The sequence below is a fragment of the Equus quagga genome, chromosome 5 (genome assembly GCF_021613505.1).
Source record: "Equus quagga isolate Etosha38 chromosome 5, UCLA_HA_Equagga_1.0, whole genome shotgun sequence".
In the NCBI taxonomy this organism is placed as follows: domain Eukaryota; kingdom Metazoa; phylum Chordata; class Mammalia; order Perissodactyla; family Equidae; genus Equus; species Equus quagga.
The window spans coordinates 120,094,476-120,118,842 of record NC_060271.1 but is presented as its reverse complement, the minus strand read 5'-3'; the positions used below and the strand labels follow the sequence as shown (position 1 = coordinate 120,118,842).

The 24,367-nt window shown below is 54.0% G+C and overlaps 1 protein-coding gene across 4 annotated transcripts in view; it reads left to right on the top strand.

Annotated features, from left to right (window-relative positions):
- The window catches only part of KLHL29 (kelch like family member 29), a 311,959-nt gene that overhangs the window by 228,020 nt on the left and 59,572 nt on the right, over positions 1-24,367 (top strand). For all 4 annotated transcript variants that reach the window (XM_046660074.1, XM_046660075.1, XM_046660076.1 and 1 more), the window contains exons 4-5: positions 16,723-16,864; positions 19,597-20,109. In XM_046660074.1, coding sequence (XP_046516030.1) covers positions 16,723-16,864; positions 19,597-20,109 — 655 coding nt within the window. The remainder of the gene's footprint in view (positions 1-16,722; positions 16,865-19,596; positions 20,110-24,367) is intronic.

Sequence of the window (24,367 nt, the reverse complement as noted above, 5' to 3'; positions counted from 1 at the left end):
GGGACCGCCTTGGAGGAGGACCAGAGTGCTCCGAGCCCCAGTGCCCTGGTGGAGAAGAACCAGCGTTTGCCTGTGAAGGGGACTGGTCTTGGAAGCACCCAGGGCATAGCTCTCAGTTTCCACCCCGCGGCAGCAGCAGCAGGGGCACCAGCACTCTGACTGAGAGCCTCAGGCCCCCCTCAGTGCACCAGGGGCGCTCCCCAGGGGAGTGAACAGAAAAGATCATCCAGGCTAAGACACGCTGCTATTTTCCAACTGCCCATTCTTCAAATGAAACCCAGAGCTCTGGGAGAAGGGTCCTGTCCAGGTCGCTCAGAGCCCAGGCCTCCCGACTCCCAGCCTGCATCCCTCCCTCCTGGGAAGCTTGGGAGAGGCCGCATCTGGAGCATCTGTGTGGGGAGGAGCACGCTGGGCCCAGGCACTAACAGGAAAGACTCCTCCAGGCCGGGAAGCGGGCAGACTGAAAAGCATTTGAAAATGCTGAGCCCCCCAGGAGAACAAGTGGGGGCATTAATATGTTTTAAAATAGAAGGAGCTGCCAAAATACTGAGCAGCAGAGAGTCAGCCCTCTCCATTTGGGGAGTGCTTACCAGACAAGCTGCCTGATCTACATTTGTGAGTAACAGGCTCTGGGAGGGGGCGAGGAGGGGGTGAAATATGCCCTCCTCCCCTTCATCCTGGGGCTTCCACAGCCTGCTTCTGCCTGACGCTCAAAATGAGCCCAGAATGATGTCACTCTGTGGTGGTTAAACGCAGCGCGCCGTATCCAGGACCCTGGAATAGGGACAGGCACCGCACATCCCCCGAGGCTAGAGGCTCATCAGAGTCTGGGGGCTGGAGAACCAGGGGTAAGCACGTGTTGGGGCAAAGGGGGAGATATGGGCATCCGTGCGTGCCGACTGGTGTCTCTTTGTACCCTGGATGCAAACACGTGGGAGGGTGCATGTGTATCTTAGCTCGGGCTGCCGTACAAAATGCCATAACCCAGGAGGCTTAGAAACAACAGAAATATGTTTCTCACAGTTCTGGAGGCTGGAAGGCTGGGATCAAGTGCCAGCACAATCGGGTTCCGGTGAGACCCCTCTTCGGGGTTGCCAGCTGCCGCGTCTCCTTGTGTCCTCATGTGCGCAGAGGCGAGGGAGGAAGGAAACTCTCTCGTGTCTTCTCCCTGATCCCTTCCAAGAGGGCCCCACCTTCGGGACCCAATCACTCCCCAACGGCCCCACCGCCTAATACCGTCACTTGGGGCTAGGGTTTCAATGTAAGAGTTCTGGGAGGACACAAACATTCAGTCCACAGCAGCAGGTGAGGACGTTTGTGGTCACTGGTGTGCTGGGAGGGCTCACGCCACGTGAGAGCGTGCGTGTGTAAAGGAGGCTAAGAACGAACGGGACGCATACACGAGGGAGAAAGTCCCGTTTAAAAGGCAGATTCACTAAACTGGTGGTCACCACGCGGGATGGAGTGGGAGGATGGGCGAAATAGGTAAAGGGGATTGAGAGGTACAAACTTCCAGTTATAAAGTAGATGAGTCATGGGGAAGTAACAGACAGCACAGGGGAGACAGGCAATAACACTGTAATAACTGTACAGAGACAGACGGTTACTAGACTCGTCATGGTGATCATCTTGTAATGTATATAAATGTCAAATCACTATGTTGTACACCTGAAACTAATATAATATTGTGTCGACTATACTTCAATAAAAAAAAAGAAGAAACTAGAAAAAGCAAATGAAAATTAGAAAATATCAGGCAGATTCACGGTGGCCCCTGCGGCGAGCACAGCAGCATGCTAGGAGTGGCCAGGCACTCTTGATACACAGCCTTCCTTCGAGGCCCGCTCGGCCAGGGAAGAAGGGGATTATAATTCCCATTATGCAGATGGGGAAACTGAGAGTCAGAGACATTGAATCCTTGCCTGGGGCACTCAGTAATGAAGGAACTGGGACTCAGATCCCTCACTGTGGACACTCTGATGTTCTGACTCCAAAGGCATCAGGCTCCCTGTGCCCAGAACAGTACATCACCCTTCCTTTCACCCCCACACCCCTCCTCCTGTTGCTCAGGACTCAGCCCCCTCCTCCAGGCAGCTCTCCCGGACCCACACAACTGGGGTAGGTGCCCCCGCTCTGTCACAGCACTTGATCTCTCTGGGTCGCACCTGTTTCCTTTCCTGTCTCTCCACCAGTCTGATGTGCTGGAGGGCAAGCCCTTGTCCTACTGGAACCACCAGGGATGGTAGTCTCAGGAGATGGAGGACAGCAAATGGCAGCTCAGGACCCTGGACCTGGCTGTCTGCTCTCAGACCCTCAGGCACGCCACTCCAACAAGGGCTTATCCTCTGAGCCTTGACTTTAGTGCGTGGCTCCCCCTGCCTGGAAGGCCAATCTTTCATGCCCGGCTTAAGACCCACCTCCTCATCCCTCCACTTGACAGGCCTCTACCAATGCTGACTGAGAGCCAGACAAGAAGTCGGCTATCCGCATGGGTAATAACAAGATGGCATCCACATGTAGCCCCACTGTGTGCTAGGCAGAGTTCTAAGGCCTTTGTACTTATTAACTCATAATCCTATGGTGTACGTGCTAGACTTATGTCTATTTTAGGGGTCAGGAAAGGAGGGCACGGAGAGGCCCACCAGCTTGACCCACTCCGCCCCACGTGTAAGTGACAGGACTTGCATTTGAACCCAGCAGCCCAGCTCTGCAATAAGCCCAGACACATGCATTCCACACTCCCACGCGAACCCATGCCTGGCAGTGGGAGGCCTCTGGCCCCCAGAGGGCAGGAGACGCTGGCAGACACCCCCTGCCTGCCCCACAGGATCTATTTTCCTTCAACGGCTCTGAAACACACAGTCCCCCATGGACACTTTGAGCTTCCCACACAGTGGGAAACCTCGTCCTGCCCTCGGGAGCTCACAGTCTGCTGGGTGAGACAGGTTGCTGCTGTCACCGTGGGCCCCGCATGCTGGGGGGGAGGGGGGAGCTGTCCCACTCGGATCTCAGACTTCAGACAGGGCGTCAGAGGTAGTGAGCTAGCCTGGAATGTGCTGGAACAACTGTCCTTTCCTCCCTGGAGAACTGGCAGTTGCCGGGTTCCAGTGGGCCTGCCCTGTGGTGCTCGGAGGCCAGCGCGGCCCCTCCGGTACTGGCCTGTCCCTGCACCCAGATTTACACAGTGGTGGAGGGGGGATGACGCACCATCTAAGGGCAATATGTTCGCCTGCCCCTTATAGTTGGAACGGCTCTGTTTTCTCCCTCCTGTAATTGTTACCATCTGTTTCCCTCCATCGTGTTTGTTGATGTTTTCTTGTTTTAAAACTGAAATGAGTCAGATTGGAAGCTGATTTAGGAAAAAGTGTTGGGGAGGGAAGCTCAAAGTGTCCATGGGGGACTGTGTGTTTCAGAGCCGTTGAAGGAAAATAGATCCTGTGGGGCAGGCAGGGGGTGTCTGCCGGCGTCTCCTGACCTCTGGGGGCCGGAGGCCTCCCACTGCCCAGGCGTGGGTTCGCGTGGGAGTGTGGAATGCATGTGTCTGGGCTTATTGTGTAAGTAGGCGAGTGCCTGTGTGCGACACTTGCGCACGTATGTAAACTCGTGTGCACATGCAAACGTAGGTGTCGTCCAGGGGGCGGAGTTGTACAGCACGGACGGTGTGGGTGGTTGGAGCCTTCTGTTCAGAAGGAGGCAGATACAGAAGGAGAGAGCTGCAGGCTGGCTGTGACCAACGTCTAGGTTTGGAGGGTCCCCCATCTCTGCTCTTGACTTACGTATGTGACCTCAAGTGAACCTATAAATTAACCCTGCCTGAGCACCGTAAGTTGTGATGTCAGTGCTGAACTTGGACGAAGATGAGGGACGGGGCAGGGCTTGTTTAGGAGGTATTTATAGGTGTGATTCCAGGGAGAATAGCCCCCGGTGGTGATTCTCATGAGGGTAAGCTGCACTTGGCTGCCTGGAATGTCCCTCTCTGGGGCACTTATGACCCAGACTATTGTATTGCTCTGCCTGGCCCCACCCCCATCCCAGAGCTAAGCTTAGGGTTTCTCTATAGGGCCAGGAGGCTTCGGTGTCATGCCAAGCACCACAGGGCAAGAATTGGCTTCCTGAGCCAATAAAATGGATGCCTTTCAGCTGCCATTCCTTCGGGAATTTTAAGTCAGTGCCTCGTGCCTCCCTTCCTATTCCCATCCAGCAGCCACCCTAGTCTCTTGGTTCCTAATTGTTATTTAAGCCAAAGAAAGGTGCCCTGCGACTCTGCCCCTGGCTGGCTGGGTCTACAAGCCCAACACAGCTCTAAGACCTTGACCTGCAATTCAGACTAGCTGCCACATCTGTGGGAAGCCCAGCTTCCCAGATCCTGGCATGTGAATCAGGATCCAGCCTGCTCTCCTCCCCTTCGTCCTCTTGATAATCCACAGCCTGTGAGGGATCCTCACGCCCCAGCAGCCCAGAGAAAACTGATGTCAAAGGGACTCTGCCTGGGGCTCAGCATCCCTCTTGCCTTCTTGGGTCCCCTAATAGTAATAATAGGTGCCACCTGCTGAGCCCCCTGCTTTGTCTCAGCTGCTGTGCTTGGCCCTGGAAGTAGGGGGTTTCCAGTAGTCTCTGAAATCAGTCTTGGGAAGAAGGGTTATCATGCCAGTTTTATAGATGAAGAAGCAGGGTCTCCAAAAAGTGAGTTGACTTGTGAGCTCACAAGACAAGTTAGAGGTGGAACAAGCCTCAAACCCAGACCTTCCAGTGGGGCCAGAGCCCTCCGCATAATGGAGAGGAGTAGCACTTCGGGAGAAGAGGTGGGCACCCAGGCTGGCTGGGTCTCCACCAGAAGCTGTCAGATCCTGCTTCTGCCCTTATGCCTTTGATTCCAAGCGTCTCCTTCCTGGGAAGCCACCTGGCGTGTGCTCAGCCTAACTGCATGAGGCAGGGCCTGCAACTCACTCCATTTACTGGGTTGTTTAGGAGCAAGCAAAGGAAACTTCTCGTGTCTGCATATTTAAGCGCTTTTATTAAGTGGAACAAGCTATTTCTGAGCACGAGAGTAGCCAACAGCCTTAGAGGAAATTAAAATGAACCATGACAATGGAAAATTGCACAGGGGCACGGCGGATTCCTCGGAGATAAATACAACAAGGCTTTCAACAGCATTCGGGAAAGACTAGAGATCATGGAGATTATGTGTGAGAGAAAAAAGCAAACCATCAGAAAATTAGAGCTGGTGGGAGGGCCAGCCATACGCTGGTCAGGCCTGTGGGTGTCGCTCCATTAAACACTCCAGGGTCTGGTGGACAAGGTGGAGCAGAGAAACTACAGGCAGATAGAATTTCACTCAATTCAGCAAGCATTTTCTGGACAGCCACTGTGTGCATGCTGTGGGGGTGCAATGGACTGAACTGTGTACCCTCCCCCCAGTTCATATGTTGACTCCTAGCCCCCTTCCTGATGGTACTTTAGATGGGGCCTTTGGGAGATAATTAGGTTTGGAAAAGGTCAAGAGGGTGAGGCCCCTGTGATGAGACTAGTGTTGTTACAAAAGAAGAGACTAGAGCTTTCTCTCTCTCTGCCATGTGAAGACACAGCAAGAAGGCGGCCATCTGTAAACCAGGAAGAGTTCTCACCAGAGCCCAACCATGCTGGCACCCTGATCTCAGACTTGCAGCCCCCAGAACTACAAGAAATAACTGTCTGCTGCTTTGTCACCCAGCCTAGGGTATTTTGTATGACAGCCCGAGCTGACTAACACAGTGGAGAATGGAGATGGACACCCAGACCTTGGCCTCAAACTTTTGGGCCTTAAGGGTTATAAACTGGCACATCTAAGGGTTCAGTAGGCATTGGCTGTCGTAATTATGAGTCTGATTCCTCCATTAGCCTGTGAGCTCCCCTAGGCCACAGGCTATTCATCGTTGTGTCTCCAAAACAGGTTAGCTTCTCAGTAAGTGTGGGGTGAATAAATGAATGAATGATACAGCTGAGCCCATGAGCCTTGGCACAGAAGGGATGGAGCTGTGGCGCCCAGGCAGCACCGCGTGCAGGGGAAGGGGGGAAGCCTTGGCCCAGGCAGTGTGGGCCCCTGCTGAGGAAGGGGCATCAGTAGAGGAGGGTGTTTGTCTGGGACCCTCCTCTCCCTGACCCAGGGATCCACGGCAAGCAGCCCCATCTAGGAAGCCCCCACGCCATCTCCCAACTGTCTCCATGGTGAGCCAGGTCCAGCTGCCCCAGGAGTTGGTACAGCGGTTGCTCCATCCTCTTGCAGAGCAGGGCCAGAGCCTGACACTGCTCTGTCACCCACGACCCTGCTCCTCCTCCAGTGTCACTCCCAAGGGCTGGAAATCTATGTCTACCCCAAGAGGGCCGCCTCCCTGCCTCTCCCTGCCCCTTCCGCCACCTCTTAAGGAAGGACTTTACCACTTGCCCCGCTTGCACCTGGACCTCCAGTGAGTTAAGATAGAATCTGTCTGCCCAGCAAACTTTCCAAAGCCTAGAGAGACACCCTAGTACTGAATGACGCCGTTTCCTTTAAAAAAAATTACTTAAACCACTTCAGTTCTGAACTAAGGGGGCCGAGCTGGACTGTGGCCAGAGGGCATGCCTCTCTCTCTCAGGACCCTGCCTGGCTGCATGCTGCTCTCATGACAGACAGCCTGAGCAGGCAGAAAGCAGAGAGAGCACCTGGGGCTGGGAAAATGTAAACTGAGTCCCTCCTTGAATGCTTCTGGAATATTCTACTGCAGAGCTGATCATTCCCGCCAAACTCCCAACCCCACGCTGCGTCAGAATCTAGGCTGCGGTCCTGAGACACACACTCGGGCGCTGACTTGCTTCAGTGAGTCTTGAAGTCCTGGCAGGAAAACTATTTTAGCTCCTTCAGCTGTGCCGCCCCGTCTGAGGAGCCACCTCACAGCGACATTTGTGCTGCGTTGTTTGTTTCTTTGTCCTGCCTGACCTCGGGGCGACCCTGCCACAATCCTCTCTCTTGTTAGGCCTCTAATGAGGTCGCCGAAGATGTCTGTGTCAGGACCGTCTTGCCGGCGTGAGAGTCAAGCTCTCAGTCGACTTCACGCTCGGCTGTGTGAGTGAGTCGCAAGGCGGAGGCCTTCAGAACTCAGAACTCCCTTCTCGCCGGCGGCCTTTGTCTGGAGTCAAAAACAAGGCATGTTCTGTCAGGCCCATGACTCAAAAGGTGGGCCTTAGGGGTTTTAATGGGAATGTTAGGTGTTTGTTGAAGAAGGGACCCCAGGGGGAGTCACAGACAGTCAGCCTGTACTCATTCTTGGGGTTCTTCCTGCCTCCGGGTGGGGCCTGCACACAAGGAGACTTTAGTTAATCCTAGAGTGCCCTCTGGGAAGGGCCTGGGAGGGCGTCGCGGGGCAGAGGGACCAGGCCAGCCCCTGGCCAAGCCGTTCTGACGAGCCTGCTGATTCCCTTGGGGTGACTGGAAGCCATCTCCAGAAAGGCCTCCCGGTTCAAAGTTAATATTCGGTGCTCAGAGTCTAGGCCTCTAGGGCCAGGCTGGATCAGCACACAGTTCAGTGACAGACCCACACGTATCCACACCCACTCTTGGCTCAGCCACCCTGCACAGAGGACTTTTCCTCACCAGATTCACTGAGGATTTCAAATCAGAGAATAACAAAGGCTCCCGGACACGGCTGTTGTCTGATGTGCATCTGTGAGTCTGCAGCTGACCCTGGGAGGATGGACGTGTCACAAGCTCTGAGGCTGGGAGGTCGAGGGCTGGTCCCAGAGTCACTGCCTGCAGGGCTGGGATTCGGGAAATGTCCCATCAAAGACCGGAGCAGGGCTGCCCTCGCCTTGCCCACCTTCCCGCCCACTTTGGTGACAAGAATGAAGATGGGTCCCCTTGCTCTGGAGGGAGCTGCGTTGTCACCAGTGCGGAGGTGAGCAGGAACAGGCAGGGCGGCTGGGCCTCTGAGCAGGCCAGGCAGGTTACAAGGAACACGACCGTCAGGGGAGCTGTGAGGGCCGACTGAAGGGGGACGATGAAAGGCCCATCCCAGCGCTGCGAGCAGGTGCCCCTCGCTCTCCTCCTCGTCCCCGTCCATCCGTCTGGGCCACTCGCTCCCTCACATCACAGGCGTCTGCTGAGGTCCAGGCCTGCCCTGCACCTTTCAGCAGAATGAAAGGGAAACTGATATCAGAGGGGAGCTGAAGCTCAGGAAAGGGCCTCTTTCTTTTCAAAGACTTTCATTTGTGTTGGGCTTTTTTTTCTAGGTGATCTTATTTCAAAGCCCCTTTGAAAATTTTGTGGGTTTTGTAATGGATGAAAAGTTACTTGGAAATGGGACTAAGAAGTTTTCAGTTGAAAGTTGTTAGAGGAAAGTTAAAAGCTTTGAGTTGTAAGGTTCTGCCAGATTTATCATTTCTTTTGTCCACAAGGCCCATCCATTGGGAGGGGATTTGGAGGAAGGGGCTGGGGGCCTGGACAGGGCACACGAGAGAACACGGTACAGAAAACCAGCCCCAGCCATGGTTGCTGTACGTTTGCAAGGGGGGCCCATCTGAGCTGAACTTTCAGCAAAAATGTCTCCAAGGTATAGACATTGATGTTAGAAATGGAAAGAGCAAATCTCTTTCTAGAATACTATAGGAAGCTGAGTTCTATCAAAGACAATGGCTACCGCACAGATGTTTCATATCAGAAAAATAATTATGAAAGAAGATAGGGCCCAAATGGACCTGAGAGAGGGAGAGGGAGGGCCTGGCATGAGCCCTGGGGCATGTCCACATCGGACACTGACAAGAGAAGAAGCCAGTGAACAGCACAGAGAAGGAGCTCCAGAAGAGGGTTAGGTAGAAAACCAGGAGAAGCATTGTTACAGGAACAGAAGGGAAGGGAGTTCCAGGAAGGAGGAAGCCAGTGTGAGGAATCAGAGAATGAGGATGGGGAAATGCTACTGGATTGGGCGCCAGAGGTGACTGTTCATTTGAAGGGGATGTTTTCACCAAAGCAGGGGCACTGAATCCCATGGAGGGCATGACCACAAAAGAAGGAGAGAGGGTAGATGGATGCTGGAATGTCAGCTGAAGTGGTCACACAACAATTTTTCAGTCCCCGTGTTGGAAAGCCAAGGGGAAGGGGCTGATGAAGACGGAGGGAGAGGAGGGGTAGGGTGCTAAAGACAGAAGGGATGGGAAGAGTAGACCCCACAGCGCATTGCCAACTTTGGAGAGGGGTGGAGGTGTGGTCCATGCCGCCCTGGTCTGAGACTGAAGAACTGGCCCCATTGGAGAGGCCAAGACCACACTGGCAGGGGTTGGGGGCACATATCAGTGGTGGCTTAGGGTCTACGGGGTTTAAAGAGTGGGAGAGATAATGATGGAAGCCCAGTGGACCTGGCTCCCCAGCCCCAGCGCGATATCAGGGTCAGAGCAGGAGGCCCAGTTGGACTGGACATATTGGGGGAAAGGGAGGCCATGGCTGGTGCTCCTGTCGGCTCCAGAGGAGGGGCTCTAAGTGTTACCCCAACAGGACAGTGTGGGCACAGCATTGATATGGCTCAGCCTGTTTATGGGGCCATCAGCCACAGCATGGGTAGGCTGGAGAGAGGTGGCCTGGGAACATTTTGGCCATCAGAAAGCACTTCTGCGGGCCTTAGGATAAAACAGACCAGGGTTAGAGTCCCAAGTCTAGCACACTGTAGCTATTATTGAATTTCTCTGGGCCTCCTTACTCTCTCTGTAAAATGAAGGTGAGAACCCAGAACTCCTCATGAAAGGAAATCACATCATGCCCGTGTCTGGCATGTAGGAGGCGCTCAATAAATGTGAGCGGTTAGGATGGTGGCAGGCCAGGCAGCCCCATCTCATCTGTGTGCCTGCCATCCGTTCATGGTTGTGGCTTGTTGAGTCCTTATGGTGATCCAGTGACACAGAGGGCACAGGAAGTGGTTGGTGGTTTCAACTTAACATACTTGCAGATGACCCTCAGGGCTGGGCACAAAGCCTGGGATCTCAGGGCCAGGTTAGAGGCCGGCCACTGGCCTCTGCGGTTCCATCTCCCACCCCAGCACATGGCTGCTCTCACCAACTGCCCCCTGGGGTCGCTCCCTCCTCACTCAGCTCCCTCACCCCCACCCCTTCACATCCTCTGCCCCCACCCAGGCTCCCGGCAGGAACACTTGCCCTCCAGAGACATCATCATATTCTGTAATATGATTGGAATCTGAATATATATTTAAAATGACAAGATTGAAATTAAAATTTAAATAAAGAATTACTTTTCTGTAAGTTGCTCTGAAAGCAGTAATTTAGCAGCAAATTGATAGAGAAAGGTAAGCACTGGTCCTTTAAACCATCGTGCAGTTCCCCACATGTGAGCCAGAAGTGTCTCAATTTAACACATCATTGGTTAGTGTTATTAGAAATTTCATCGGGCTCCAGAGCACATTATGGCACTGCTCCGAAGGGGAGGCAGAGGGCGCCGGCCCGGGTACACGGGCCAGAGAGGGCAGCCTCATTAATGCGGGCAGGAGGGGCCCCAGAAAGCCTCCCCTGGCCCCAAATGGGGATTTAACTGTGATTATTTTCTTCTGTGTAGTTCAGTAGCAATCATGATATGAGAACGGAGAGACCCGTAAATGTCATTTGCTCTTCCCAGAGGCGATGGATTTATAGCTTTGATGTCTGTCAACACATCCTTCTGACCCCTTGAAACCTGGGCTGGGAACAGGAGTCCATGAAGACAGTGTCACCAAGCAGCTGGCTCCCATGAGCCTCATGAGCAAGACCTGAAAACCTGTCCCCATCAGGACCTGCCCAGAAGCTTCAGCCCCTAGGTTCCCCACGTTCAGGCACAGGGGCCTGCAAACTTGAATGTCAAGACTGTCACTGCTGTCCAAAGTGAGGTTCATGGACACCCTGCATCACCTGATAGGCTTGTTAAAGATACACATTTTGGGGTCCCCCACCCCAAATCTACTGAATCAGAAGCTCTGGGGGTAAGGCCCAGAAATCTGCATTCTTTCCCAAATTAGGTGAGAATTACGGGGAGTCATGAGACAAAAACAAGGCTGCAGATCAAACTCAGAGTCAGCCCCAGGTTACCCACTGCTGGCGTTCCCCCTGTGGCCTCTCAGTTTTCATCCCAGGCCACTTCTCACGCCCCACCCAGCCAGCTGTGCTTGCACTAACTTTAGTTGTAGCAGTTATGTAATTACAGTCCCCACTCTATTTATGCTGCCCCCAATCCGCTGTGGAACACAAAGGGATGCATATAAAACTGTTGCCTTTATATGTCAAGAGCAACACGCAAATGACTTTTTGATCTTTTGCTGGTTTGCAATATACATAGTGGACTGTGTATCCCTTTTTTGTTTTTTTAGTGGCTTGAAACAACATTTTATAATATCTCACAAATTTGTGCATAAGAATTCTGAGAGGGTTTGGCTGAACCATCTGCTGCTTCCATGGTGTTAACTAGAGTCACTCGGTGGCATTCTTCTCTGAGCTGGTCTGGTCTGGAGGGTCCGAGAGACCAAGGCAGAGGCTGTGAGTCCTCTGATAAGGCTAGGCCCAGAGCTGGCAAAGTTTCACCACACTGTGGGGCTGTTCCCAGCCTGTGTCATCCTCGCAGATCCCTGGTGCGGGTATATCCCATCCCGCTGAGTGTAAATTCCTCAAGGGTGGGAACCAAGCCTTGACCATCACTATGCCTCCATGTCCCATGGTGCTTCTCGCCCAGAGTGAGCGTGGAAGCAGTGTCTGACCAATTAAACCAAGGTGAGGGCTGGGGGACTCTGGGCTCCCTGGAAGGGAGGGGCTCACTGCTACGAGGGACAGGGGCCGGCTATACTCAGTGCTGCTCAGCAGAAGGCAGTCCCTGCCAGCCCTTCAGCACGACACAAGTGACAAATGTCAAGTCTTGCAGGTTCTGGTCTGTGGAGGCAGGTCCATCCACGGGAGAGGGACATGGGTGCTGGCATTGTCACTCATCCAAGAGGAAGCCAAAATGAACCACAGAAGTAGACTCTGGAGCCGGATTCCATCAAACATATCTGGGCTAGAAACGTACTAGTTGCTGCGGGGTCCTTCGGTGGCAACCTCGGCCCTAATCTGACTGCCTTATTGAGTCCTGCCTAGCTTCTGTGGCCCAGCACCAGCCCTGTCCGTGCTCGAAGCTCTCCCTAACTTCCAGGCTCCAGCGATATGCCTTCTTCTAACCAACTTGGGCAACAGTGGAAGTGGCTGAGTTCTGGTTTCTCCAGGCAGTCCCCCAACCCCATAGAGGCGGGAGTCAACCTCAGCATCCCACATTTTCCACCGCATTTTGCAGGGACGGGAGAGGACTGATAAGTTCTCGTGATCAGTTGGAGGATTGGGGCGTTATGCCTTCGAGCAGCCTCTGGCAGCATCTGGGGCAATGGTGTTGGAGGTTCCCAGCATACAAGGCTCCCACAGTCTAGAAACCTCATCTCCCCAGTGAGGGGAATTCACTACATCACGTTTCCCCAGCGCACTGAGTATTTCACGTCTCCGTTCTGTTACTCACATTACGCATTCTTCTGAAGCGCGCTCCACACATTCATGCACGCATTGAACCAACAGTGATGAATGCTTCTACTGTTGGCCAACTCTGTAGTTCTGAGATCCTGCCCTCATTCATTCATTTCCTGGGCACCGACACCAGGCCAGCACCAGCTGGGCCCAGCACTGTGCTGGGTCCCTGCCCTCATGGAGGTCGCCCGCCAGTAGCTTCTGGGTAGACAAATTATCAAAAAGCAGCCCCCCTTGGCTGTTGCAGCCTCATGGGTGCACAGCCTGGTGAACAAATGGCGCTCTGTGGGAGGAAGAGTGCCTCTGTGGTGTCAGTCCCCTTACCCCCCTGCCAGGCATCTCGGCACCATGCACCAGCTGCAGCCCCACACACCTTCCCTGAGGGGAGCAGGGCCCCCGCCGCAGCTCTGTGGGTACCGTGTAACTGGTTCTCCCCAAGCGGGTAGAGCACAGCCCAGGGGCCCAGGGAGGCTTGTTGCAGGGTGGAGGGTCCCAGCCCCCAACCAGCAGGCGCGACAGCCCATGCTGCTGCCTCACAGAGAGCTTCATCCATAAAGGATCAGGGTCTTTAGTGTTCTTCAGTCACTGAAAGAAGCAGGATGCTGTCAGCGCCGTAAAAATGTGACCTTTGAAAATTTACAAGAGCTCGGGGTTTAAAAGCTGCTGCGTTAATGATGCATCCCATTAGCATCTCATTAAAAGGAAGCTGAGAGAAGCCTGCTCAGGCCGGATGATGGGCGTATAGGGCCACTCCACGGCGCCGGACAGGAGGAGGGCTCTCCACGTCTGCCTCTCTCTGCTGAGCGCCATCATGTCACAGGAGCAGAAGCATAGCCAGGAACGCTGGGGAAAGGCCAAATGTCTGCTTGGCTTCACTGACATCCCAGACGATGGCAGTGGGAGGGGGCCAGAGAAGGCTCCCTGGGCCCTGCCTTGCTCGCCAGACCTGGGCTGTTCTCCTGGTTGTTTTCTGTGCTGTCTTCGTGTTGGTGGCCCCCTGGCAAGAAGTGGAACTCAGGGAGGCCTGGCATTTGGGCTAGGGGATGCTTGGACAGCCTTTGGTGGAGTCATGGACCTCTGGGGACTCTGGGCAAAGGCAGAAACGCTTAGCAGGAGTTGGGTTCAGAGCCAGAGCCACGGACCCACCCACGGTCCCCCCAGAAGCCTCCAGAACCTGGGCACGGTATATTTACTTTGGGCCTGGAGCCCTTTGCAGGAGGAGGGGCTCTGGTCAGGCCGAGCTGACTCACGGCAGCGGCTGCTCTGTTCCTCACCCTCCTGGGCGCCACGGCGCCTGCAAAGTGCACAAGCCGTGTCCATGTTTTTTCTGGAGGAGGTAGAGGAAGGAATGTTCATTTCATTATTTTAATAAAATAAATAAAAATTCCTGAACTGCAAGTCGCTCGTAGCTTCAAAAGTTGCTAGAGCCGAGAATAAGAGTGGCCTTATTTACCTTTCCTAAAGAAAAAAAAAAAAAAGACTGTTTTTTCTCTCACAACCCAACTGCTTTCTCGTGCATAAGAACTCGCTTGTAATACTCATGAAAGACACAACAGACAGCAGACCTGCTGTAGCCACGCCGAGTCGCCCCCTGGGCCCGCCCCTGCACCCCCAGCACCCCCAGCACCCCCAGCTTCCGTCTGGAGTCTAAGGCGGCTCCGCCCCGCTCCGCCTCCGCCAGGAGCAGCCGGTCGAGGTCAGGCTGAGTCTCTGTCATCGGTCCCCAGTGCCTTGGGCAGGGTCGGGCACAGAGCAGGGGCCCTGTGTTTTTTTGACTGAACGAACAAACTAACAACAAATGCGCAAGCGATCGAGCTGGTAGGAGTGTTTTGGAACCAAGGACCTAAGCAATGTTGGGAAAGTGTGCCGTTTTTCAAGCTCAGAAACTCTCCAATTTTAGGGCAAAAACTGGAAGTCCTGAGGCTTTACAGTTCAGAATCTGGTTACCCACTGTCGAGGAGGAGACCCCCACCTCCTCCATGGTGGCAATGGCTACTGTAGGACCTGAGCCTCCGAGTTTCCAGAGCCCTTCCCTACTCCGTCGAGGTACCAGGCTGGGGCACGCATGCTGATTCCGCAGGGGAGAAACGGCGACAGTAGGAGGCCCCTGAAGACGAAACCTGCTGGTGGCCTGGGAGGCCACCGGGATTCCCGGCAGCAGAGAGGGGCTGCAGCGCCCCCTAATGGCAGGAGGGGTTCTGTTTGTCAGTGAAGGAGATGCTGGTGGAGAGGCTCCGGTCTCAGGGTTCAAACTTCACCCCCAAACGGCCCGGAATGGGACATCGCACAGGCTCCTTCCCCCTCGGATGCCCCGGACCACAGGAGAAGCGACCTCTGCGCCTCTGAGCCCACTAGCACCCCGGAGCACCTGGGATTAGAGGGGCCTGCAGACAGGGCACACGGGAAAGCTGTCTAGTTAGAGCACGCTCTGTAAGCCACGCTATTGTTCCGTAAGTTCCCTAAGACTTGGTAAGTGTGGCTAAATCCCCAATCCCCCTCTCCCACCCTAAGCTCCCATCTGTCCCACAGACAGAAATGGGCAAGGGCCTCTGATGAGGAAGCTTGTCCGTTGAATTGTTCTTTCCTCAGGAGATTGACTCTTTTCCTTTGTTTCCTGCTGTGTTCACAGAAGCGAAGTATCTGAAATGCAGGCCAGAGATAAAGTGCAGCCTGATGCAATTAGCTCAGTGCAGCCTGCCGGTCCTAATGGGGGCGGCTCCCGCTCCTCCCAGCAGGCCCGAATGCAGGCGCTGCTTGTCATCTGCATTCTGCATCAAAGCCCCAATAGGTGCCATCTGCCCTCCCCACCTGCGGGCACCCATAGTGAGCCTGGTGTGGAACCCGGAGAGTCCTGTGATCAGAGACGCCCAGTAGGGGGCGCTTCCCCACCCCCACCGACTGGGTCACTGTGTCAGCTTCCAGGAGAAGTTGGAGGATGGTGGCCCTCACCTGAGAGAGGCCTGTAGATGCCCCTTGAGCCTCCTTTGGCCTCTGACTGTCCCTGGTGGGCAGCCATCTCTGCTCTCTTACCCACCTCACCCTTCATCCCAAACCTGGTTGGGCTCTGGCTGCACTCCTGGGAGCTGCAGAATCTTCCTGAAGCCACCTCTGCTGAGACCCACACTCCTCACATCCCAGTTAGCCCAGTCCCATGCTTTTTGGATTTTTTCTTTTCGCTTATTATAAATAATGATAATGGCCCTAGTAGAAAATTTGGCAAGTACAGAAAAATGTAGACAAAAGAATAAAAGTTACTCATAATCCCCTCACCCAAGAATAACATCCCTGCTAACATTTTGGTTTTTTTCCCTCCTGCACATAGTGTTTTACATGATGAGGTTATATTTGTGTCATTTTATGTCCTGCTTTTCTCATTTAACATTATAGTATAAGCATTTTGCCATCTCATTAAGAATTCTTAGTAAACGTGATTTTTAATGCCTGTATAATATTCCGTCATAAGGCTGTAGCTCAAGGAGACCTATGCTGTCTTGATGTTTGTTTTCACCTTGAGGTCATTTTTTCATTAATCTAAATTAGAGAGTGAGATCCTGGAGGAGAGAGCTACCTCTTCTTGCAACGAGGAGCCAAGGGTCCCAGTGAGGGTGGTCCCTGCTCTGAGCTGTTCTCCCACTCGTGGGTCTCAGTGCCCACCCTCCCCATGCCTCCTCTGTGCAGTGGGACATTTGGGGCCTCAGAGGCTGGTGTTGGGGCAGGATGGGGCCCGATGGTGGAGCTTTAGAGAGCCGTCGTCTCACGTGTCAAAGGGCCGAGCACATGGTGGCACTGAGTCTGGGCTGGGGACACGGTTGGTGCTCAGCACATGCCCATGGATGTTGTTGCAGTTTATTAATGATCCAAGGGCCATTACAGAACACTCTTTCTCACAGCGCAGAACACTTTCTTTTGTAATATAGCTCAGGTGGAGTGAGTGACTGCAGAGGGTGGCTGGGGAGGCACTGGGTTGGGTGTTCCTGGGTGAGAGCTTAGCAGAAGCTGCAGCTGATAGTCCTGTGCCAGAATGCCCTGCAGTTCCCCCGTGGGACTGGCTGTGAGGCTGGGTCTTTGCCTCTGTCCCCACAGCTCAGGCAGCAGGAGCCCGGCTCAGGAGATAGGCCCCAGGACAGCAACCCTTGCCAGGGGTCCTGCCATTGTCCCTCCTTCTCTTGCCACTCACCTTTCTGTTCTGCTTCTCCCCAGGCTCCTGGCATCTCCAAAGCGGACAGTCAGTCCCAGGGACTCACGACCAGCATCCGGTGGGGGCAGACGCCCATCAATCAGTCCACGCCCTGGGACACTGATGAGCCGCCCTCCAAACAGATGAGGGAGAGCGACAATCCAGGTGTGTACTTCGTCGGCAGACAGAGACACCTGCGCCCAGGGCTGGGAGGGGTGTGAGAGGCCTCCTGGGTGCCCCAGCTCCTCAGCAGGTCCTGACCCATGGGCCCGCAGCAGCCAGGACGTCAGGCTGTGTGGGGTGGGGGCCCCGTGTGTAATTCCCTGGGCGGCAGCTGCGTCTCTGCCCCTTTCTCTGCTGCTCAAGAAAGCATTTGGGAGGGCAAGGAGGGGAGAGTGGCTGTGACTGTGGGAGTGACTGTGAATCTGCTTTGTGTTATTCTGAATCGTCACTCCCAAACCTCACTATTCTGATTCACAAATTTCCCGTCACGCCTTCCAGGGAGGTTTTGCCTTGCCAATGGTTACATGAGAACTGGGATGCTCTGCCCCCTGACCTGGGGGTTCACCACCTCCCACAGTGCCCCAGACCTTCTCTGGACACCTCTGAGTATAACCAAAGCTTTCCCTGTGATCTCCCATGGGCCCCAGACCTCCCCTTAGGATACACAGGACACATCCTCTTGGCCCTCCACACCACATCCCTACAGGTACATGCAGACCCCACTCAACCCCACCCCAAGTCTCCTGCAGGATAAACACCCTAAGCCCTTCAGCCACGCCCCAGACCCACGGCTTCCAGTCCCTTTACCTCCCAGGGACTTGCTCCTCTCTCTGCCTCCCTCGGTGCCCAGAACCCAACACGAAAGACCCCTGTGTGGTCTGACCAGCACCTCTTTCCCTCAGCCCCTCTACTCTGATCATTGCAGCCTGGGATCACTTCTGCTCTGCTGGCAGCCACGTCACAGCCTCAACAGTGAGACCCCAAGATTGTCATGGTGGCTACTCTGACCCCTGTCCATCTCCTCAGAATCTGGCTGAGGAAGCTGGGTGTGGGGACCCAAGGGCAAGACCTCATCACTATCTTCCCATATGACTCTCAGGATGTCTTAGAGTCCTGCTTTTATTGCTGACCTGTGCCCAACTTTCCCAGTACTATGTCACCCACCCTGAGCCTCCGTGGACAGCATCTCTGTACCTCCACCGCAGAGTTGTCTGAGAGCTCACCAGCTGTGCTCTCAAGTTCTGATGCATTTTTCCAGGCTCGCTGGCTAATCCTGGAGAGCTGAGTTTAGGAGGACATGCCTTGTCCTTAAGACACCAGGCTGGCTCCCCGTGACATCACCGCCTCTTCTTCAGACTTGGAGACAGTCCCCCTTAGCAGCCCATTCTAGAATCTCGCTGGCACTGCTTCCCCAACATTGGTCAGCTTCTAGTTTTCTCCAACCTCTCTCGTTATCAAAATCAGAACTGTTTGCTGCGTATTTATCATGTGCCTTGTTGAGTGTGTCACCTCGATGCCGGCAGCAACCTATGAAGTTGGTGTTATAACTGTCCCATTGCAGAGGAAGAAACTGACTCATGGAAGGCTTGTGCCTAAGGTCACTGAGCTAGGGAGGGGCAGAGCCAGGACTGAAGTGCTGTCTGTCCGACTGAAGCCCGGCTCTCCACCACCATGCCCACTGACTCTCCCTGTGGCCGACTCCTCAGGGGCAGCACCCGCCGGCAATTTAATAGTCACCCCGCCCTTGGCTGCTGCCCTGCCTCACAGTCTTTATTTATATGAGGGAACTCCCACCCCACTTCTGGCCTCTGAGGCTGGGGATCCTGAGTGGCACCCTGGCCAGCACTCTCCTTCCTCAGTCTCCCCACCCTCAGTCCATACTGCCACTCCAGAGACTTCAAGAAAACCAAGGTGGCATTTGGGTGATGGAGACCTAAACCCAGACTCATGGGGTCAGAGGCGATCCAGACTGTCCTCCCTGTCACAGAATCTTCTGGCTTCACTCAGAGTCCTGCTTAGGTCACCTCAGTGTCAGCTCAGCTCAGGGTCCCTGGGCCCTGCTCTGCTTGGTCTGGGCACAGCTGGCCTTGCATCTTGTATTGGGTCTCAGGAGGTATGTCTTGACCCCCTTGTTCAGCCAAAATGTCCTTAAGGGCCAAAATGGACCTCTCTTGTTTCCCTCAGGGCTGACCATGCAGAGGTTGCTTAGGACAAAGCCTGGCCCCCAGCCAGGCTGTGGAGAGCAGCCCCTGCTGGCCTTCCCCCTCTGCCCCCACCTCCTGCACCACAGGGCCCTTGCACGGCTCCAGACTCTGGTGCTCTCACCTTGTCCAACAAACATCTACTATCCAGCTTTCTCCCCGCCTCCCTCAGATGGCGATTCTCCAGAAAGGAAGGAAAAATACCAACATTTATGGAACATTTAACACATGCCAGACACTCTGCTAATTTTTTTCCCCCAAATACATTTTCCTCATTCTACTCTTCCCAGGAGGTCTATGAGGTAGGTGTTGCTAGTTCCATTTAACAGATGGGAAGAATGAGGCTCAGAGAAAAGCAACTTGCCCAGGGCTCTTAGCTAGTAAGTGGCAGAGTCGAGATTTGAACCCAGATCTCTTTGAAATTCTCCGTTTTTTTCTCTCTGCTTTGCTGCCTCGTGAGCTCTCCCGTGCAGATGGTGCTTCCTCCTCTGAGCCCCAACAGCCGTCTGTTCATAGACCCCACAAGCATTTATCCTGTGCTACAGTCATCACAGGTCTTAATCTGAGGGTTCCTGGACGCAGGTGTCTCGTCCACCTCTGTGACCCCAGCACCCAGTCCAGGGCCTGGGGCAGTCGGTCTTTGTTGAGTGAATGTGTATTCGGCTGATGACATCTCTTCCATCTCCCTTGCAGGCACAGGGCCGTGGGTGACCACAGTGGCCGCCGGGAGCCAGCCTGCCCTGATCGCACACTCCTATGGAGTGGCCCAGCCTCCCACCTTCAGCCCGGCTGTGAACGTCCAGGCCCCGGTCATTGGGGTGACCCCCTCACTGCCTCCCCATGTGGGGCCCCAGCTCCCGCTGATGCCAGGCCATTACTCGCTCCCACAGCCGCCCTCTCAGCCACTGAGCAGCGTGGTGGTCAACATGCCTGCCCAGGCCCTGTATGCCAGCCCGCAGCCCCTGGCCGTGTCCACACTGCCCGGCGTGGGGCAAATGGCCCGCCCAGGACCCACTGCTGTGGGCAACGGCCACATGGCAGGGCCCCTGCTGCCTCCACCACCACCAGCCCAGCCGTCTGCCACCCTGCCCAGCGGTGCCCCTGCCACCAATGGGCCCCCCACGACTGACTCGGCCCACGGGCTGCAGATGCTGCGGACCATTGGTGTGGGGAAGTATGAGTTCACCGACCCCGGGCACCCCAAAGGTAAGTCCTGCTGCCCACATGCTCCCTGTGTGCCCGCGTCTGTGCTTCCCCGCGTGCCACTACAACACAACGCAGACAGGAATGTGGTTCCTGATGTCCTGTGCTCTCCAGCAGCTCCTTTCCTGGCCTCACTCAACCCAGAGGCTGCCATGGGGCCTCCCCCTGCCCAAGACAGCCCAGCCTCAAACAGAGGAGGCAGAGAGCAAGGTGGAGGAAGGAAGGGCAAGGAAGGTGGGGAAATGTGAGTGAGCAAGAAGAGGAGGAGAGGGGACAGCCTGCAAAGTCCAGGTCCTTCCACCTCCAACCCAAGCCCTGGGCCTTTCTCACTTCTGACCCCAAGGCTCAGCCAAGTACAGAATGAGCAGGAATCATCTGCTCCTCTTAGGGCTCCATGGAACACAATTCCCACCCATGAGGACAGTCAGAACACGGCTGTCTGTGTCCCTCCCCAGGAAAGCACCCTCTGCCGGGCCATTGGATGAGAGCACCTCCCAGGCTTTTAGGTGAGGCCCAGGAGACATTCCCACACCATCCTGAGCCAGTTGAATATTTTGTTTCCAGGACCCAAGAGTGGCTCTGTGAGGCTCTGGGAAAGAGCACCTCCAGCCTTGGCCTTCAGTTAACCCCTTCTCCCAGCCCCAGGGCAGTTTTCAGGGCAGAAGCTTGAGAACAGAGCCTGTGGGATCAGCCCCCAGCCTGAGGGGCAGGGCCAAGGGCAACAGCAAATAGACCTCACTCCCCACATCTTTCTGAGGGATCTGTCCAGCAGGATGCAGAAGCAGGTGGGAGGAACAGGGCCCCGCATGTGAGGCTGGTGGGGTTTCTCTGCCCCAGACTTGCCTGTCCCTTAGAGCTCCAGACAGCCACCCCAGCTCCTGCTGAGTGGAGAGGGAAGGCAGCCGGGCCTGCCCCAGGTGCAGGCAGGAGGGTATGTGGTGGGTGGTCTACCCTGCTGGGGTTTCCAGGCCTCCTTTGAAAGGGAACAGTAAATGGTCCTAGGAAACATGGGCCTCTGAGCACAACTCCTCTGCCTCCCTGCCTCCAGCCCCTTGAGATGACCTCTGGAGAGGCCCTGCCTCTTAGCTCAGCAATGACTCCAACTAGCCCTTCCTTCCCACTGGCTTTCATGAATCTCCATCTTTGTCCTTTCAAGCAATTTTCAGGCCTTGTCAAGCATCCCAACAAGGCCATGTCTAGCTCTCCACTGGGTTTAATTTTCAATCTGATTGTGCCCCGACTGCCTTTGTTTTGGAAATCAGCACTAGTTTTAAATGACAAAATTATAGAAAATTACGTCTAAATTCTAGTAAACTCTTGCTTTGTTTAAGATCTTTTTTTAAAAAAATTGACTAAGTTGATTTTTTGTTTGAATTATTTTGGTTAAACTCCCTCTCCCTTTAAAAAAAAAACTTACTCCCAGTTCATATGCCGCCAACTCCGACCCCCTGGGCACCGGGTGTCCCAGCTGCTCCCAAGGCTGTGCCAAAGCCTGAGGCACTGGATGTGCTTCCCGCTCCCCACCACGAGGGATGTAACTCCCCACCCCGGGGTCCTCCCAGAGCTGACGGAAGGTCTTGCTGACTCGCCAAGTTTCAGGCCTGCCTCTAGGAAAAGGAGTTGTTCTGTGCAAAAAGGTAACTGACCCAGATGGGACTGGAGTCCCTGGTTTGGGGCTTAGCACCGAGCTGGGATCCACTTCCCCAAGGCTGCCAGCCACAGGCATATCTGATCACTGTCAAGCACCTGAGCCCATCAGGAGGAAACAGGTGGTGGAGACAGGCCCCCTGCCTGGGCCCCTGGGCCCACTCGGCCAGCAGGCCATTGCAAAGCTGTTCCTGTGACATCTGTGCGGGGCCAGACAGCATGAACTATCCTCTCTGGTGGGCCCAAGCCCAAAGACAGGAAGGGAGAAGAGAGAGGGCCCCTAGCTGGGTTTGTTCTTCCAGCCTCTATAGGGTAGGTTCAGTGCTCGGTGAGGGCCAGGGATGGGGTGAGCCTAGAAAGTGTCCATGGCCCTGCCTTTTGGTGAGCCAGCGAGATCCCTCTAGCTCCAGCCAGTGACACCTGGTGACCCGTCCGTTACACTGATTTCCATAGGTTGCCGGCCAGCTGGCTCTTTCTCAAGAAATTACATTTAACTCGGTTCTTTGTTGACGGCCCTCAGCCGCTGATTTATCCCCTTATATTTGCGGAGAAGAAAGACAATGAAGCATGCACATACAAATGCCTCCCTACCCAAGCCTGGGTGGGTTGGTTTTTTCTTTTTAAGTAATTTCTCCTTTCATTTCTAATCTTAAAAGCCTTTATTGCTAAAGCTATAATTTGTCTGTCAGATCTAATGTCAAACAACTGCATATTTTTTAAAATAAGAAACCTGAATTTTGAAATCAAATCTTTGAAACTTGCCATGTGAGAATCATATTCCTGACAGGACCACGTGGGTTTGGATTTGGGTCACTTTTAATTTTGCCCCTGGGGATTTTACATCTCCGCAGCCCAATTGATTTCACACTCGTAAATGACAGACAGCCGGCTCTGAGCGGGAAGCAGGAGGCCCCGCGTGATGGCATCCACACAAGTCAGAACTCCACTTTAAAAAAAAGAACTTTCCTTTTCTCCTGTTCTCTGTTTGAAAGCTCACCCAGCATTATAATAAGATCACCGCAGAACACCTTGAGATCTAGCTCATTAAAGTCCCGCGATTTTTCCTGCTATGGTCTGACGTGACAACCTGGCCTCTCCCGGGGTTGAGTAATTATGGAGAGATCCCCTCCATGAAGAGCAGGTCTTGCCAGCCAGAGGGATGGGCCACTGGTATTTTTAGACTTCATTAGAGCCCTGATTTAAAATTTCACATTCTGTTTCTTGTAATTATCTTCCAATCGACCGAGCTGAAATTTCAGTTGGGGCTCTGTTAGTCTGCCTTCCCAAAAAGGGTGTTTGGGACCTTAATTTAAAACTTAACCAGTTGAAAAATAAAGGTGGTATGGAAATGCCTTTTGATTTGCAATAGGTCAAGCGATTGTCTCTCATCTGTGACTAGAGAAGCCAGCTTGCATGCGGTTCACTTTAATGAGTGTTATTTAAATGCATTGAGCACATATAGATTTTCTTAAGAAACTTACAAGATAAATCTTTCTTTCTCAAAGAACAATTTTGGGGTGGGAACAATCTCTAGGATTTCTTTCTTTTTTTTAAGATTATATATTGAAAGCTAATTACAATAGATTTCATGTGTGCAACGTGATAAGGGAGGAAAAAAGAATTAGTTCCATTTGAACCCTGTTATAAAATACCTGGGCTGTTTGGATTGGGACCCTGAGCTAATCTATGGGCAGAAGTGGTGGCCAACCTCAGGACTGAGACCCACAACTCTATTGTCACTCACCAGGACCGTGTGAGCCCAGCTGTGTGTGTCACAGCAGAAGCACAGGCTATTGATGTCAGTCTTTCTAGCCCCTACCTTCTTCCACAAAGGATTTTTGGTGGCTAAAAGGGTGGCCAGAGACTTTTCAAAGCCCCAGGCCTATTGGTGAGCTGCAGAAAGACTATTGTATTTTCACCTGCATGTCTGGGGAGAGGGAACCCAGGCTGCACCTGCTCCCACCCACTTCTGGACCAAAAAGCAAAATCCAAGTTAACCTGAAGTAGGGAGGCTTGTCTCTTCTGACTTCAGATTTTTTAGGCCTGGGGTCAGGGGCCATGAGGATCCCCAGGGCTGGGGAGCCATGCAGTGTGGTGTGCGCAGCCCCTTCCTGTGGTTCCACATCTGCTCCCTTCCCATCCTTGCCCCTGGACCTCCACCCTGAGGGGCTCTGTCCTTGTGCCGCCTCCTGCTTGGAGAGCAGCTGCCCCAGTCTCCACTAGTGGCAAAGACAGGAGCTGCTGAAGAGCCTTTGAGGCATAGGGAACAGCTGTGTGACTGGGGCAAGTCTCCTAACCTCTCTGAGCCTTCCTTTCCTCGTCTTTAAAATGGGGTGACAGTACTACCCTCATCAGACATAGAGGACGAGTAAATGAGATCGTGGACGTGATCATACATAGCACTGTGCCCACTTAACACCAAAAACACTAGTCCTGTCGACACAGCCCAGGTCTGGAGAGTTCAGCAGAGAGAGAAGCTAGTGAAGGATTGGAAAGCCAGGGCCCCCCCTCCTCAGGGCAGAAGAGCTGCAAGAAGCCCACACTTGTTCACAGGGCTGGCAGCTTAACAGAACCATGTCCTCATCTCTAAAACGGAGTAGGATGCGTCACCTTC